The 18,915-nt window shown below is 45.6% G+C and overlaps 1 protein-coding gene across 1 annotated transcript in view; it reads right to left on the bottom strand.

Annotated features, from left to right (window-relative positions):
* Positions 1–9,762, bottom strand: part of col11a2 (collagen, type XI, alpha 2) — a 58,541-nt gene extending 48,779 nt beyond the window's left edge. Inside the window, exon 1 of the mRNA XM_061254060.1 lies at positions 9,470–9,762. Coding sequence (XP_061110044.1) covers positions 9,470–9,587 — 118 coding nt within the window. The 5' untranslated portion in view covers positions 9,588–9,762. The remainder of the gene's footprint in view (positions 1–9,469) is intronic.
* Between the last annotated feature and the right edge of the window lie 9,153 nt (positions 9,763–18,915).

Raw genomic sequence — 18,915 nt, 5'->3', positions numbered from 1 at the left:
GTCCCAACCGCTTCTCAGAGGTGTCTTTCAACAACTGATGACAGAGGAGAAAAAAAGAGAAAACAGAACCCCCCCCCCCCCCCCAAAAAAAAAAAAAAAACATAAATAAATGAAGGAGTGTCTACACCTTGGAGTCGGATTAAGGGCCTGCACTCAAAGATTCTCTCGACTAGCCAGATGGGCGACTCTGTTCCTCCGCCACTGAAGTAAAAACGCTCTGAAGTGATGCGTGCACCTCGTGAATATTCATGCAGGCGGTGTGGCCGAGGACGACACAGGACCACAGGGCGATGATAGATCATCTGTACATGTAGGGAGTGAATGAAGGATGGATGGATGAAGGAGGATGAGGGATGGATGGATGAGGATAGATGCAGGGGATGGATAGATGAGGGATGTATGTAGGGGATGGATAGATGAGGGTAGATGCAGGGGATGGATAGATGATGGGTAGATGCAGGGTGGGTAATAGGGTGGATGGATAGATGGATGAAAGATGGCTGTGTTTGGCTGTGTTGCAAATAGCTGCCAGGTTCACGTCTCAGACATAATTCCAGCGGATTGTTTTGACCACAGATGGCTTGCTAAGAGCCCCTTTTAACCCACGGTAATCCTAAACCAGTCTTAACACACTAATGGTGTGGCTTAGAGGGAGTCAACATGGAATAGCACCAGAAAATACCCACCGTTAGGAGCTAGTCCCTCACACGCTGGCACAGACCAATCACAATCCATACCTGGGTTCAAATGGCACTTATTTTGCATTCAAATACTTTTCTGCGCTCTATGGATCTTGCCTGGTGCATTTGAACCTGCAAGGAGGAGCAGTTGGGATCGTTTAATTTGTTCCAATACTCCAGGCACGGTTAGTCAACTGCACGAGGTAGTTACTGCTATATCCCCGTGTTCCACGCGGAATTCTGGCTGTATCACCTGCATGCCATGCTGACGGTGCTAACACCACACCAGCCCTGTAGCCCGTCACCAGGCTAAACGTGCAGCAAACCTGCGCGAGACCCAGTTGAGCCCTGAGAATTTAAGGAAAGAGGCTAGCAGCCACCAGCACACAACACTTTAAGTCTTTAAATGGTAAATGGTAAATGGTTGGCATTTATATAGCGCCTTTATCCAAAGCGCTGTACAATTGATGCTTCTCATTCACCCATTCATACACACACTCACACACCGACGGCGATTGGCTGCCATGCAAGGCGCCGACCAGCTCGTCAGGAGCAAATGGGGGTTAGGTATCTTGCTCAGGGACACTTCGACACAGCCTGGGCAGGGGATCGAACCGGCAACCCTCCGACTGCCAGATGACTGCTTTTACTGCCTGAGCCATCTCGCCCTTTATCTCTGTGCACTTCTGCGAATATGTGTGCATGCGTCTGTGACTGGAACAACGATCAGCATATTTTGGCTTTGGGGGGGAATGTGTATTTTTTGTGACTGACATTCGACCTATATTACAATTTCAGATGGGACTTCACTACTGCTGAGAGACTAGGGTAGGGTGCGTGTGGAGGGGCAGATGGATGGTGGGGAACTGAGTGCTGTTCAGGAGCTATGGTAATTTTATTTTTTCATTTTTTTTGTAAAGGAGCGAATAGGAAACGCCGGAGCAGAGCGGGGCAGACGAGGCCTGACTCTGACCCGTGAACGCCGGTATCACGTTCCCCAGAAGAAAGGCGGACATTGTGTGCCCCGGTCTCCAGGAAACTCCTGAAAAAGGAGCCTGCACCATGCAGAGAGAAAAACTCTGAGAAACACGCATGCACACACACACACATATACACACAGGCACATATACACACAAACACGCATGCACACACATACATAAACATATACACATACACACATGCAGGCACACACACACACACACACATATATACATACATAAACCCCCACACACACACACATGTGCACGCACACATACACACACATACACACAGACGCACGCATACACACAAACACACACATACACAAACGTATGTAAATTCATCCTCGCACGCACACACAAACACGCACATATACACACATATGCCTACATAATATTACCCTGCAATTATGCCACATATTCTTCTATTTTATGAAGCAAAGTTTCAAAACTTTACATTATTTTACAAAATCTAAAAAGATAGATGATCTCTGAAACATGCTAACAGACATGTCACCTCAGACTGGTCACTACTCAGTACAACCTGCTCAGAAATATTATTTGAAACTTCCCACTGATGTTGTTCACCAATTTGGCCACAAGGTGGAGACAACGTGCCCTGTGACACACACTGCGAAGCCGCACATTACAGGTATAACTGATGTCAGTGAAGTCAGTTTGCCCTCGTAATGGCAAGAACACACAGCAATGAAGTGGCCATAGAAGCACTAAAGAAATGCAAGGAATTCAAGCTGGGGCTTCACCCTTGCAATGAGAGACACAGCAAATGGTTGGCTTTCAAAGAAAAAGAGCAAGACACACACACTCCGCACATTGGCACACACACATACACACACACACAGAGGCTCAGTAAACAGGAACAGCAAACAGCTGAAAACAGCGTGGGAGAGCTTGGACGCCTTCATAAAAATGTCCCTCACTTCCCTTTCTCTCCCTCTGTCCCATCCCTCTCTTTTTCTTTCCTTTTCCCTCCCATCCTCCCTTTTCATGATTTGTATTCAATTTTAACCAATACTGGAGCGACACACCAGCCTATGTCCTGATCCTCAACCAAGCCCTGCCTTATCACGCCAACACAGTGGGGCAGTTGCTGGAAGTATATTCATGTAAAAGAGAGAGAGAGAGGCAGGGAGAGAAAGAAAGAAGGGGAGAGAGAGAGAGAAAGGGAGGGAGAGAGAGGAAGGGAGAGAGGGAGAGAGAGAGAGTGAGAAGAGAAGGAGACAAAAGAGTAGAGGGGAACAATGATGACAGAGGCATCATGAGTGGGAGGACGGAGTCACGAAAAGAAAGAGTCTAAACATTAAGTTCAAAGGACAGGACCAGACAGAGATTCGAGTGCCCTTGTTTTCCACCGACCACCACTCTCTCTCTCCTTCCCTGTCATTCACACTGTGGCTCTCCTCCTCTCAGTCTGCCCGTCTCTCACTTTCTCTCCCTCTCCCCCCTCTCCTTCCCTCTGAACCACAGTATTTAGGCGTGTGTGCGCTGCTCAAAGCGAAGCCTGCAATTTACATTACGGCTGACTATATTTACGATATATTTATAAGTTACACAGACAGAAAGTCCATCATAAGACGGGCTTGCTCTAATACGGGGTTATTGAGAAATAAATATAAGGTGCGTTTAACATGAAAAGAATGCACAGCTTGTCACCACGGTGGACCAGATTTCGGTGACCGCGTTTGACTGCAGCAAGTGCAATCCAGTACAGCGAAAGTTCAGCTTCAGGAACAGAAACGGCATACTCTGGCAGACTCTAAACCGCATGAACATAAAAGACTGGGTGGATCACCAAATGCCCACAGAGTGTCAGGTCAGCTTTTAAAACGCAAGGCTGAATTGTTCCATAATACAACTTCTCATATGCGTTGAACACGAACAGTTCCGGGCAGCTTGTAGCATAGTGGCCAAGGTACATGTCTGGGACCCAGAGTGCTGGTGGTTCAAGCCCCGGTCACAAGAATATCCATGTAGCTTTTGGGCCCTTGAGCGAGCCCGAAAGAGGACTGGGGGGCAATGGTCTGGGAACTAGTCCTGGGTCCCGGGCCTGGACCCACTCAGCAGCCCTGCTTAGCAATTGGTCCAAAAAATCAGCCCCATCCAATCAGCAACTTAGAGCAGGCTACCACTGCCCCGGGGAAACAGAGCACAACTTAATAAAGCAAAATCAGACTAATCAAGTCCTACTTGAACACATGAATATGTAAATATGTAAATGACAGTCGAAATGGTCTCTGCACGTGTATCCATACTAGCATGGAAAGAGGGGAGCTGGGAGAGGGGGGTGCCCAAACAGAAGGCCCTGCCAGGTCTCTATATTAGTTAAAACACTTGGGTCAGTATCCTGAAGCGCACAGCTTAAATTCTTTGGTGGGACACCCAGGAGTTGATAAATATGCAGCAGTATAAAGAAGGATTCTACACGCCAACCACACGGATTCCATATACCAACCAGATGGCCAACATCTGTGTTCCTTCTGCCTTGACAACTTTGTAACAACAGAAGGTTCCGGTTGGTAACTGGAGTTTCCTGGGCTGTGTTATAGTATATGAAGCATTCATCACACATTCAGGGCCAGCTTCAAAGACACGTATTAAGCCAAGCACTAGACTAAAATTTTACAATTTTGTTTAAGGCCTGCACTTGACCAGGACCTTAGGTGAATATTCACAAGACAAAAGACAGGGAACGTTTTGACTACACGGAGATAGTCACCAAATGCTAACATTACATTACGTTACAGTTATTCAGCTGACATTTTTATACAGTGACTTACGGTTGTTTAGACCGTAACAAATTGGGGATACGGGCCCTTCTCGGGGGTCCAACAGCTGTGGCTACACCGGGTCTTGAACCACCAAATTGTTTCCGGATCCCAGTCAAGCAAAGCAACTTAGTCACAAGGCTAAGGGTCAGGCGGAGAGCAAGGTGAACGTCACCCTGGGAAAGGAGGGTCCGCTAATCGATCACATGACGTTACATTACAGTCCTTCGACAGCAGGGATGCCGCCAAGGATTCTGGGACGAATTAAGAGATCTCACATCGCGCCCCAGCACCCCAGAGCTCTAAAAGTGCGGTACTCAACTCCACTGCTGCCCGCAGGACGTGCAGTTGAGTACCGCTTCAGTATTTCAGGGTCCCTCCCAGTCAGAGCCCTGGGAATCGTCCGAAATTCCCACACAACTCCCAAGAATACATAAATGCATACAGCACGATAGTGATTACCCGGTACTTATTCACGAGAGAGGGGATATTTGATCAAACGGGCGATGAGCACTGAGAGATGAAGGGTGTTGGGAGTAAAGGACTACCATTTCGATTTCTAAATGAACAATAATGGCAGAAATAGCTGGGTGCCTGGGAGACTTGCGAGGCTAATTTCCCTTTGGGAAGTGAAAAAAAGACAAATAGTTATTTTTAAAATAAGCACAGTGTCTGGGTTCCACTGAAAGCTCGCCCCAGAGGAAAAGCAATTTCACAAGTTCCCAAAGTGCCCACAAACCATAAATTAGGACAATCACACTGCTTTTTTCCTTTTGGGCCACAAGTGATAATTATAAGAACAACTTTGTGTTCTTTTACGAGACAAAATTGCCCTTTTGTATTACGAATCTAGCGCCGAGCTCATCGTTTGAAATTTTACATTCTCAGCCGCATTGAACATATTTTGCTAAGCACCGACCATTGAATCTAGTTATACAGTAATTTGGGACTGCTTGAGAAATGTATTCGTGATATACCCAAGGGCATACAGTCGAAATCTACCGCTGGTTTTTACGAGCCATTTAAAAATAAACGGTGTGCTAACGAAAAGAAAAAAGGTGTCATGAAAATTTGGCACCGTTTTTCAGTTGTTCAATGAAAACGTTTTTCCTGCCTTCAAGGTGAGACCGTGTAACCACCAACGCTCTTCCAAAATTGCACCCTTTGCAGCCAAGGAGGAAACCCATTTCCCAGCCCGATTTTCCCCTTTAGGAGGCGAGGAGGCGTGGTTGTGGTGCGACCGAAATCCCATTTTATAATTTCAGACCCCGTTCGTTTTTGTGGACAGTGGTAGACCTACTTTTTAGGGGATGATTAAGTTTAGCTGCAGGCAAAGGCAAACGGAGGGAGGTAATGACCAGCACAATATTCCAGATTCGGATGGCAGGTGGCACAGCGCAATCTGTCACTCTTAAGTAAAGCAACCCCAGAGATAAAAAAAAAAAAAAAAAAAAGAAACCATAGAAGTGAAAGAAATAGCCTATACATTTTCTGCTAGCACCGCCAGAAGTCCACTCGACCTCCGTCAAATCCTATTCCGTAGACTCGGGGATGTAACGACCAGGCAGAGGTATACGGGTCTGATATAAGCTTACCACTGGCTTTTCCTCGCCGTTAAATGCAGGGTAATACAGGCCCAGATTCAAACCTCTTTTTATCCTATAACTTAAGCCACCGAATTGAAATACGTCACACATGAAGTAGCCTATTCTGACACTAGTAAGTAGCCTAAGTCACAACATAGTGACCGTGTCAGTTGATACGATAATTTTATGAAAACGTGCGTGAGAATCAGTTAAGCAGAAAGATCAGAGGAGAGTGGAGAGTACAACAGCGACCCCTGGGGACCACTATCCAGAACCTGCATTCCAGGAGTAGCGGAATGTTAGGAACTTGTCTGGTGAGAGCGGAGCTGTCCATGGAATCTTCAGCTGCGCGAAAGAGAAGGGGGAAGCGGGTTTTCGTCCAGCTCAGAGATTCACAATAAGAAACTCTCACACTTTTACACGGACGCACGCGCAAACGCAGTGATGTTGCAGTGAGAGTCCGAATGAAAAACGCGCACACAATCCTACGGAGCGCAGAGAAGATGACAACTCGAGGCGCTGACGCAGACGGGGCTAGACGGACACACCAGAAGAAATAAACGAGGTTCCGACGCAGGTGTACAGACCAAAACGAGTGCTACCTAGCAACTGCGCTGACACAGTACCTCCATTCACCAATCCTCCCGGTGACCGTGGTGTCAGAGTCAGAGAAGAAGAAACATGCTGATGCGAGGGGGCGGTGGGTAATATTATGACTAAACGCTAGCCAGATGCACCCAACGGTTAGAGTGAGTAAAAACAGACTGCTCTTTTAAGAAGGACCGCTTTTGAAGGGAGGTTAGGAACATTCGCGTTTGAAGCAAGCAAATATCCCCAATTAAGAAAAAAAACAACATAAAATCTGTCTTTCTTTCCTCGCGTTACTGTCACTTATTCCCTCCCAACGCGAAGAGGCGACCAGAGCAGGGACGCCAGGAAAAGCATTCGTTATTCGTTCACCTGAAGTTTTTTTTTCCGCAATGGGCCTACGTAATGTGCATGGGACATTGTATATAACGGCAGAACTTTCTTTGCGCCTCCGAGTAACCAACGCAACGGAGAAAGCAGTCAGCTGGTGGAACTCTCTCTCTCTCCCTCTCTCTCTCTCTCTCTCTCTCTCTCTCTCACACACACACACACACACACACACACACGCACAAGGGGCATATTCACTGGAAGGAGGTACCGCCACACCCTTTAGACCTGAGAAAAACACCCCCCTCGCCTTCATACGCGCACCAGCACACTAACATAACTGTACTAGTCGCGCGCACACGCGCCGAGACACTGAAGCATTCACTCCCCCTCTCTCCCTTACAGACTTGCACACCCCCGTCATAGTAACCTATTCATCAAAAACGAAAATATTCAGACTTCCTCCTCCAAAATACACACGGGAGTCACACGAGAAAAAAAGCAATCGCTTCTAAAATCTGAAATCGTATCTGGTTCCAAAAAATACACTCCGCAGGGCGCCCAGCTTGTTAGAAAATCATCGACTGTAATAGTCACTGGCAGCGACTATTACAGTCGTATTTGGTTATTAATTCGGCAAACTATTCGTTTGTTCAAAATCTATTTAGTCTAGCCCTCTAAACGGTATGGTCGCCTTTGCTGCGGGCTGCTTCGTGTCACCTGTAAGAATTGTAGGTTAATTTCTATTAAGACTACGGGAAATCCCATATTCAATTACTCATACCGATAGAAGTAGCACGCGTGGGAACAAAGTCAGTCGAAAAAAGATCGTATCAACCAATTCGATTTTAAAATAGCTGACACTCTTGTTGTCATGGTTACTAGTTTCTCAATAAATTTAACCAACTGGAATATCGGAAATAATGGAAGTTAGTAGCCTACGGTGCATAATAAAACTCGAGGCGACCGCTAACTCCTTACATTAATTTGAAAACGAAGGGTACCTGTTAGAAATAAAGTTTTCGTTTTGAACCCAAGAACTTTATGAATGGTGCCTCTGTGTTATAAATACCCGAGTAGATAGAATCGCGAAGTAACAGCTTAGTGGTCAGCTCACGAATTACCGTGTTCCCTCGAAGACATTCTTTCACACCAAATTCTTCGAAAAACGATTCCAGTCCTGTTGCGCTATGGAAATTAAAATAATTGACATTCAGCCGACTCAATTAGCGACGATGACGACTTCAATTACAACAACTGTCGCCATAACGCTGAATGCAATTGTCAAAATCTACGTTGGCTAATCGCTATATTTACACATTATCCTTTTTGAACCGTTGTTTAAATGGCAAATTAGTACAATGCTATGCGCAAGTTTCATTGTTTATTGATTGTTTATAGACATGAGTATCCAGCAGGCAAATATTAGACTCTTAATCGATACCTGCTCGGCCTCCAATAATTTATCTCACCAATATATTAAGTAGAAATACCGATGGAATTATGAAGCAATATTAAAATATATTACACTCAGTAGGTCGGAATAGGGCAATAGGAAAAGGGCGACAATTACAATTGCGAATTAAAACAAACAAACAAACAAACAAACAAACAAACAAACACAGAAACAGCCTCAGTAAATCTTGGCATTGTTAAAGAGGAGACAACATCAACAAGATCGCGCATGGGGTGGGGGAAACCAGATGCAGTGAAATGAACTAGCCTATTTGCTGCAATAGATTTTCCATTTCTGGTTATTGCTTTGATGTTATTGTTTTTTAATTCGGGAGTGACCCATTGCAGTCATTGGGTACTATGACACAAAAGAGACAGGAGTGAGATGAATGTGGCCAAATCCCTCCCAGAAGTTACTCAAAATATATCCGTGGAAGAAAACTTGGTACTTCATGCACCATCCAATCCCATGGCCCCATCTAACGCACCACAGCGTCCAGGCTACGAAGTCAGTACAGTTTGTCTGATAAAACATCTTTTAAACCTTGTAAATATTGGGTAGTCACTGAAAATACTTTATGTGTCCGTAGCATACTCTGCAAAACAATGTAGCAAAGAGTTTATGCTCCAACGAAGAAACCAAAACTTCTATCTTTTGGCCAATATGAAAAGCGCCTCTGCCGGCCGATGGATAGGTTGAACTGTGCATTCACCTGTCTCCTGTATTTCACTTCATAGCTTTGCGTTAAAGAAATACACTCAACACATATTAAAGTACATGCAATGTAGCATACAAGTGTGTAGCTTAAGTGTCAAATTCACTTGAAATGGCTCAAATACTCTTTCGTGACAATTATTTTCGAATGTGTCTTGGCAGCTTTTGCATCCCGTTTTCGACTCGATATTCAATATCTTGGCGAGCGTAAAAACGCACCACAGTATACGAGCGAGATGTGGCTACTGTAATTTGTTCAAATAATTGTTTTGTAAAATTAAATACATTCATTCAAATGCCATATGCAAACGGATGTAGTTATTCATTATATATGAATCTCAAAAGGCAACCTTACCTGCTCGAGCCAGGGGCGCCTGGAACAGCGTGAGCGCCAGGGTCACCAAGGCGAAGGAGGAAAGGTCCACGCGCCAGGGTCTTCTCTTCTTTTGCAATAGGCATTCTCGAATATCCATATTTTTGCAAGGCCTTTGGTGGCTGGTCTTGGCTAAGAATATAAAAATATTGAGATCAGGTTGTCAGTTTCTCACAGAAAGTCAGTCGGTCGGATAGGTTCGACCGAACTTTCTGTGAGCTGAAAAAAATAAAACGCCTTGGTAGACGTCCTTTACCCCTACGAACTGTTCTTCAATAAATTATCTACCTATCTTATTTACAATATTTAAATAGAAATAGGGGTATGGGCAATAAATATTTTATTTTCTACTGAATCCCGAATGCTAAAGCCCCATTGAGCCAGAGGAGTGAGTTTGAGTGCCGAAAGCGGAGAGAGCAGAGAGAGACTTAAAATCACTCTCTCTCTCTTTCTCTCTTTCTCTCTCCTCCGTCTTTCTCCCACGGAAAGTGAGGGAGCGTGTGTGTGTGTGGAGAGAGAGAGAGTGAATGAGTGAGAGAGAGAGAGCGTATGGAGAGAGGGAGGGAGAGAGCTTGTGCGCGTATTTGCGCGTAAGGTACACGTAGCATACGTGTGTAAATTAGCAGAGCGAGAGAGAGAGGGGGGGGGGGGGGGGGCGGGCGGTTGAGAACTTATAAACTACTTATCAGGACAGAAAATGGCATGACACTGTTGATTCTGTTATTTTGTTTATTTTTCACTATATGTAAAGTAGGACATTCAGGGATAACTAAACAATAATGTCCTATTATCGTGCCGATTGAAATATTTTCTCCCGCTCTGAATCCCTGTCATTGTATTCCTCAAATACTTGTTTAAATATGAATGTATGTCCGTCTGTCTGTCGTAGCGTTTTTTCTGTCCGAATATCTAATCGCAGAGACAGTCGGACCGTGTAGAACCGGCGGGTCCTAAAAATTATGAAAGGAAAAGCCGCAGCCAATCAGTAAGCTCCAAAGGCCAGAGCCCGTTGAATCTCTCGCAGGAGGAAACGAATTCCGCCCACCTCCACGCCCCTTTATTAGTCTCGCGTCCTCTGATAGGGCAAACCCTAATGGCGTAACTGGAGAGCAAGGTGCACGAGAATGTCGCCGTGAAACTATGTGGTGAAGGAAAATATGCTTCAGAAATAAAGTACTGGCCCCAGGTTAGTCCACAACACAAATCCACAGAGACTTCAGTAATATTGCTGTAACTATTTTAACCCTGGTTCATTGTCCATGTGCTGGGAGAACAGAAACTTCAATAGCATATTCTACAAATTCATCCAGGTCACTGCTTATATATGATAATAATAATTCTAATAATAAATAAGAACCCTTTTGAGGTTTTTTTGTGGCTTGTCAAATAACTGACAAGGTTCCTCCAATAATTCTGAATTAAGTATTGTATCTACTTTTGCTCATTTTGGTTATCTTGGAATGTATGCATATACATTTCACATTATTTGGATTATTCAATTAATAATTGGGGGTCCTTGAAGGTACTGTGGGGGGGGATCAGATCAGAAAAGGTTGAAAAGCTCTGAATTAGTAGATTCTCGCAGGGTCATAGGAGTGTAAATTGCACAGCTTCTCTTAACATAGACATCAGGTAATGCCGGCCGGTCGGTCTCCCCAGACCACCCCTACACAAGGCCCCCTTTCTGCCGGTGAAAAAGAGGCAGGCCAATTACACTGCGAGGATGAAGACCACCCCTCAAAATGAAAAGGGGCTGAGAGGCTGGCAGTCTCTACAGCCCGGAACAGGCCCTTTCAGCAGAGCGGCCGGAGTCTCTGAGTCTCTGAGTCTCTGAGTCTCTGAGTCTCTGAGTCTCTGAGTCTCTGAGTCTCTGTGCCCGGAGTCTCTGAGTCTCTGAGTCGAGTCTCTGTGCCCGGAGTCTCTGAGTCTCTGAGTTTCTGAGTCTCTGTGCCCGGAGTCTCTGAGTCTCTGAGTCTCTGTGTCTCTGAGTCTCTGAGTCTCTGTGCCCGGAGTCTCTGAGTCTCTGAGTCTCTGTGTCTCTGAGTCTCTGAGTCTCTGAGTCTCTGTGCCCGGAGTCTCTGAGTCTCTGAGTCTCTGTGTCTCTGAGTCTCTGAGTCTCTGTGCCCGGAGTCTCTGAGTCTCTGAGTCTCTGAGTCTCTGAGTCTCTGCGCCCGGAGTCTGACCAACATCCCGGCCATCGCAGCCAACGCCCAGGCCGGCATCAAAACCATCGCTGCCCACTGCCGATTGGCCGATGGGAGACTCCACGCGCCAGCTGGCAGGAAGCCGCCGCAAACGAGAGTTCAAAGGAATCGGCCGGACGGTAAAATAAGCAGGGAAGGACTTTCACTGACTGACTGGCTCACTGACCCGCTGATTCACTGAGTGAGTGACCGGCTCACTGACCTGCTGATTTACTGAGTGAGTGAGTGAGTGACTGACTGACTGACTGACTGGCTGACCGGCTCACTGACCCACTGATTTACTGAGTGAGTGAGTGAGTGAGTGAGTGAGTGATTGACTGACTGACTGACTGGCTCACTGACTTGTTGATTTGGTGACTGATGGATCGATTGATTGATTCACAGACTGACTGATTGACTGGCTGACTGACTGAATGATAAACAGAATGATGAACAGAATGAACAGTTGATAATCTGTCAGTCTGACTGACTGACTGACTGACAGACTGACCGATTGGCTGGCTGGCTGGACCAGGTTGTCTATCCTGGGTATGTACCGTACTTAACCTGTCAGTTTGCTTCATGCTCAATATGGACCGTAGGAGTCATGATGAAACCCAGCCATATTCATTTACAGGAATAGTTACACTGAGGCCCAAAATCACTTACACAGCCAGTCAGGGACAACACGTCCTTGTGTGTGTATGTGTGTGTATGTGTGTATGTCTTCCTCTCTGCTGCCTGTTTCAGTTCAGGGATGTACAGCACTGTGAAAAAATGTCAAGCATAAAAAATATATAGTTTAAAGTTTTCTGCATTAATGCATCAGTAGGAAAGATCTAATTTGACATTTCCAAACATTCATTTTCCAAAAAAAAATGTTTTTTTTTTTTTTTACAGGTACCTAAGACTTTTGCACAGTACTGTACATGCAACACGTGTGTGTGTGTGTGTGTGTGTGTGTGTGTGGGTGTGTGGCCTTTCCTCTCTGCTGCCCGGTTCAGTTCAGTGGTGTTCCGTAGATGTTACGCGATTCCTCACAAAGCCATCCTTGATTTTCCAGACGGAGCTCAGTGTAATTTTTCCTCTGTAAACTCATTCATACCTGTGTAACGGTGCACTGTACATGCCCTGCTTATGAGTCTTTGCTGACGCAATCCTCCTTTAGGAGCCAGAGCACCCAGGCAGTAATTAAATATAATCATCCTTTGATGTTCCTACCCTCTTTCTCTCTCTCCCTCTCTCTCTCCTTCTCCCTCCCTCTCTCTTTCTCTCTACTTCTCCCCTTCTCCCTCCCTCTCTCTGTCTCCCCCTCTCATTTCTGTCCTTGAAAGCAGCTGTGGTATCAAATGCATTATTGGCATGGCATATTTCAGAGTGATTCAAATAAACTGTCATAGTAACAGTTCAAGAACTGGAACAACAAAAATAATAGTAATATAATATTTATTAACTATGAAATATTATTATAAGATTCAACTTCTGATTATGTGTTCAATGTATGTGGTTTTCTGTATATGTTCTCTGTATGTATGTGTGTATGGATTTCTGTGTGCTCTGTCTGTCTGTGTGTGTTTTTCTGTGTGTGTGTGTGTGTGTGGTTTTCTGTGTGTTCTGGCTGTCGGTCTGTGGTATTCTGTGCGTGCTGTCTGTCTGTCTGTCTCTGTGTGTGCACGTGGTTTTATGTATGTGTTCTGTGTGTGTGTGTGGTTTTCTGAGTGTGTTCTCTGTGTGTATGTGTGTGGTTTTCTGTCTGTGTGTGTGTGGGTTTCTGTCTGTGTTCTGTGCGTGTATGTGTGTGGCTTTCTGTGTGTGTGTGGGTTTCTGTCTGTGTTCTGTGTGTGTGGGGGTTTCTGTCTGTGTTCTGTGCATGTGTACTTTATTGACACCTGTCTGTTCTGCATGGATATGTTCTAAACATGTGCAGGCTCTAGTTCTGCAGAACAAGAAAGAGAGAGTCTGTCAGCCATGTTATGTCTTTGTGTCATGCTGTGTTTGCACACTGTCTTCTTTGTGTTTTCCATATGAAAACAGCCATAATTGCAGGCTTGTCTCATGTACTGAGCCACGCAGGGAAAAACAGAATGAGAGACAGAAAGAGAGCAGGATGATGAGAGACTGACAGGAGGATCATGGCAGAGAGAGAGAAAGAGAGAACAGGAGGATGAGAGAGACTGGTAGGAGGATCATGGCAGAGAGAGAGAGACAGAAAGAGAGCAGGAGGATGAGAGAGACTGACAGGAGGATCATAGCAGAGAGAGAGAGAGAGAAAGGAACAGGAAATGAGATTTGCTGACATTTTGCAAGCATCCAAACCTCCACTAACCCCGCCTCCCTCCCACTCCTGGTTTTCAGAGATGTGGACCAACATCATTTGAGGGCGGACACCTGACCACAAGATCTCCAGGCTTCAGGGCACAACTCTCTGGCCATCCAAACATCGTCATGTTTTTCAGCCTAGGTACAAAGAGTGAGCCGCGTTCAAATGGAGAAAAAGAGAAAGGAGGAGAAAGACATAATTAGATGAGGATAATGTCAGGCTGAATGGTCAGATTATGAAGCACTTTTTGTAAGAGTTTCACAACCTTTTGAATTAGGAATAGTAAAACAGGAAAAAAAAAAAAAAAGTGACGGCCATGATTATCCACATTCATAAAAGCAATCCTATTAATTTATCCAGAGTGATTACAGGTCAGGATGAAACCAGGTGGTCCTCCATGGTCCGAGCCAGCCAGCCCACCCCTGCAAGGCCAGTTTGTGCACCTGCACTGGAGACTGTAAATGTGTGGAACAGGAGTCAATGTTGTCATAGATGATGAGTTCTCTACTGATCGAGTTCCAGTCACCCTGCCAGTTCTAAGGACACCCGGGGTTGAGAGGTTGTTTTTTTTTGGGGTGGGTGGCTCTAACAGGGGTGCGAAAGAACAGGAGAGAGGCCCAGGAAAGAGTCGGACACAGCAAGTGCTTGTGGGTAGTTTTTCCAAAACGGGGGACCTTGTAATTACAATAAAGCGAGCAGATTATACTGCTGACTTCCTCGAAAAGTCTGTATTTTGCTGGGCAGGGCTGGAAACCCCATCGGCACACACCCTGCCTGCCACAACATACTGAAATAGATCAGAGAGGGGAGGGGGGGGGGGGCTGCAGAAAGGCCATTAACATGGAGGAAATTGTGCACATGGCTAACACGCACACACTCACACAGTCACACACACACACACACACACATGTATGGATGAGCACACGCACACTCCCATGCACACACGTAGGCACATACACACACACTCACGCCTGAGCACACACATGCACACAGTCACACACACACACACAGACTCACACACACAAACGCACACACACAGCTAGCTGACAACATAGGGAAATAGAGAGTAGAGAAATTCAGAGGGGTAATCTGACTGTGATTTTGGAATTGGACTGTGCACACACCCAGCTAACCATATATCTCAAAAATAGATTAACACAGAAAGAGAGAGAGAGAGAGAGAGAGAGAGAGAGAGAGAGAGAGACACACACAGAGAGGGAGAGAGAGGGCAATGGCTTCTGTGGTACTTGGTGTGTGGTTGCCATTTATAGAGCATGAGTATGTGTGTGTGCATGTGTGTGTGTGTGTGTGTGTGCATGTGAGGGGTATGAATGTGAAAGGTATGAATGTGTAGACATATATATAAGAACATGAGGGGAGAGGTACAAAGACTGCATGTCTTCTTAAGGTGTATAGGAAGTTTATGCCTGCATGTATGCTACTGTCATTTGTGTATGTTTGTGTGTGTGAGAGAGTATGTGTGTGTTTGCGAGCCCTGCGTATGTGCGTGCAGGTGTGTGTGTGTGTGCGTTTTTGTGTATGTTTGTGTGTGTGTGTGTGTGTGTAATGCGTAAATACGTGAATGTGTGGGTGCCTGCCTATATATTTTCAGGGTGTGACTACCCCCCTCTCGACTAAATTTAGTTCAGTAAACTTCTGTTTCAGGCCATTAAGCACAATCGCTCAATTACAGGTAATTTCACCTCTAATCTGCGCACATGTGACCACTGTTAGTGCTATTAACAGTGTTTTCACTTCGGCATAATAGTGGTGCGTAATGGAGGTACGATGCACATTCCAGATAATTCCACACTTAATACATCCCCCTTTGGTCTGGTCTGCCAATAAGCCTGTCTTAAACAGACCAGTGCTCAGTTTCTGTCATTTCAATTGTGTTATTTATCAGACGCTTTTGTCGAAAGCAACTTACAGTCAATTCGATTAAGCAGGAGGCAATCCCCCTGGAGCAATGTGGGGCGACATGGCTCAGGCAGTAAGAGCAGCCATCTGGCAGTCGGAGGGTTGCCGGTTCGATCCTCCGCCCGGACTGTGTCGAAGTGTCCCTGAGCAAGACACCTAACCCCAAAATGTGTCGAAGTGTCCCTGAGCAAAACACCTAACCCCCAAATGCTCCTGACGAGCTGGTCGGCGCCTTACATGGCAGCTAATCGCCGTCAGTGTGTGAGTGTGAGTGTGTGTATGAATGGGTGAACGAGAAGCATCAATTGTACGCTTTGGATAAAGGCGCTGTATAAATGCCAACCATTTACCATTTAAGCAAGGCCCAACAGTTGTGCGGATCTTACCGTGGCTACACTGGGGCTTGACCCACCATCCCTCCTGTACCCACTCACGTCACCCTCGCCATTAGACTACAGGCTGCCCCCACTCTGTGTAGCTGGCACTGTGCAAGACCATGTCGAAGGCAAACCATCTACACGATATCAGATATCAGAGAGCGTTTAACTGAATGAAAGAAAAACGATCCCCTGTGGAAATGATCCTCTCCATATTAGCTCATTAATTATAGATGCACAATAAATGGAGCTGTGTATGGAAAAAAAGAATAATAATAAAGAACTGGAACTACTATAGCAATCCGCTACCTTCCTGTACGTGCGCGGCCAGTCAAATAATTAATAAAAACTTTAATGATAAAAAAGTTGTGAAGAGAGAAAGAAGATTAGTCGTGAATTAGTGAAGGAGAGAAGAGAGGGATTAGGAAGAAGCGAGAGAACGGGAGGAAAAGCTGCGGAAAGGTAGGAAGGTAGGAAGGGAGGGAGGGAGAGAGGGAGAGAGGGAGAGAGAGAGGGAGGGGAATTTCATAGGAATGAATAGAGAGAAGGGGGCAAAGAGGCATGCAGAGTGAGAGAGGGAAAGAGAGGGAGAGAGAGAGGGAGAGAATGAATGAATGGGGGCCATTGATGGAGTGAGAGAGATGGGGGGATCAAACAGTATTTACACAGGGAGATTCCAGAAAAAAAGAGGGAGGTGGAGGGGTGGATGGGGGGCGGGGGGGAGGGCAGGGATACTTTCCTGACCTAATGACTAAGGTGCTGGGTGTAACTTTGGGGACGTTGACACTGGTGTAAAAAAAAAAAAAAAGACAAGCACTGAGAGAGAGAGAGAGATTGAGAGAGAGTGAGAGAGAGAGAGAGAGAGTGAACTTTATTAACCCTTTACAGTGTCAGATTATAAATGTGTGATTAGAATGTTCTCATCTGAACATTCTATTGCTGATGCTACAATCAGCAATAATAATAATACAAAATAGATAAAATCTACTCTTCAAAGGACCCTGTCCTGTTGGATTTCCATTTCACATAAGTGTGTGTGGGGGGGGGGGATACAGTCCAAATAGCGTCACACTTTCAACCACCCCAAGGAAACCCCATACTACACTATAATCAGCTTTAGTTATACAGCACTATTCAAGGCACAGTTAAAGTGCTTCACAATACAGGTATCAGAATTTAGGAATGATAATAAGAACAGTTATAAGAAGGCCTGCTGAAAGAAACGTGTTGTAGGAGATGCAGAGCTGAGAGAGACAGTTCCTCAGACAGGGCGTTCCAGAGCATTGGTGGTAAACAAAGCTCCACAAACAAACTACTACTAAGAGCCTTTTCACTACATCATACAAACAAGCGCAAAGAACAACAATAAAACTCCTGCTAAGAGTGTTACACGACATCATACAAACAAGCGCAAAGAACAGGAACAAACACAACTACAGCTAACAGCATTACACTGCATCACACAAACAAGCGCAAAGAAACAAAACTACAGAAAAGAGCGCAACTCTACATCATACAAACAAGTGCAAAGAATGGCAGGTTCTGGAAACAGAGGAATATGTTACAGCCAATCCGATGTACTAGCTCTTGCGGCTTCTTTGTTTTGTTGCTGCCACCTTCTATTCACAAAGCCCATTGAACACCAAGAATGGCAAACTCGACACGCAGAACACACATTGGAGATTCCGGGGCAGGGTCGACTTTAGGGTCAAGCATGCCATAGAAAGCCATACCAACATGCACCCTGCTCCTGCTGAACAGCTGACGCTAAGCAGGTGTGGGCTTGGTTAGTAATGGCTGAAGCTAAGCAGGTGTGGGCTTGGTTAGTAAATGGCTGAAGCTAAGCAGGTGTGGGCTTGGTTAGTAAATGGCTGAAGCTAAGCAGGTGTGGGCTTCGTTAGTAAATGGCTGAAGCTAAGCAGGTGTGGGCTTGGTTAGTAATGGCTGTAGCTAAGCAGGTGTGGGCTTGGTTAGTAAATGGCTGAAGCTAAGCAGGTGTGGGCTTGGTTAGTAAATGGCTGAAGCTAAGCAGGTGTGGGCATGGTTAGTAAATGGCTGAAGCTAAGCAGGTGTGGGCATGGTTAGTAAATGGCTGAAGCTAAGCAGGTGTGGTCTTGGATAGTAAATGGCTGAAGCTAAGCAGGTGTGGTCTTGGTTAGTAATGGCTGAAGCTAAGCAGGTGTGGGCTTGGTTAGTAAATGGCTGAAGCTAAGCAGGTGTGGGCATGGTTAGTAAATGGCTGAAGCTAAGCAGGTGTGGGCTTGGTTAGTAATGGCTGAAGCTAAGCAGCTGTGGACTTGGTTAGTAAATGGCTGAAGCTAAGCAGGTGTGGGCATGGTTAGTAAATGGCTGAAGCTAAGCAGGTGTGGGCTTGGTTAGTAATGGCTGAAGCTAAGCAGCTGTGGACTTGGTTAGTAAATGGCTGAAGCTAAGCAGGTGTGGGCTTGGTTAGTAAATGGTTGAAGCTAAGCAGGTGTGGGCTTGGTTAGTAAATGGCTCGGGCGAAGCAGATGTGGGCTTGGTTAGGATTGGATGGGAGACCTCCCGGGAAAACAAAGTTGCTGCTGGAAGTGGTGTTGGTGGGCCAGTAGGGGGCGATCTTCCCTCTGGTCAAATAAACCCCAATGC

The sequence above is a fragment of the Conger conger genome, chromosome 9 (assembly GCF_963514075.1).
Source record: "Conger conger chromosome 9, fConCon1.1, whole genome shotgun sequence".
In the NCBI taxonomy this organism is placed as follows: Eukaryota; Metazoa; Chordata; class Actinopteri; order Anguilliformes; family Congridae; genus Conger; species Conger conger.
Note: the sequence above shows the minus strand (reverse complement) of the source record. Positions and strands in the feature narration are given on the sequence as shown.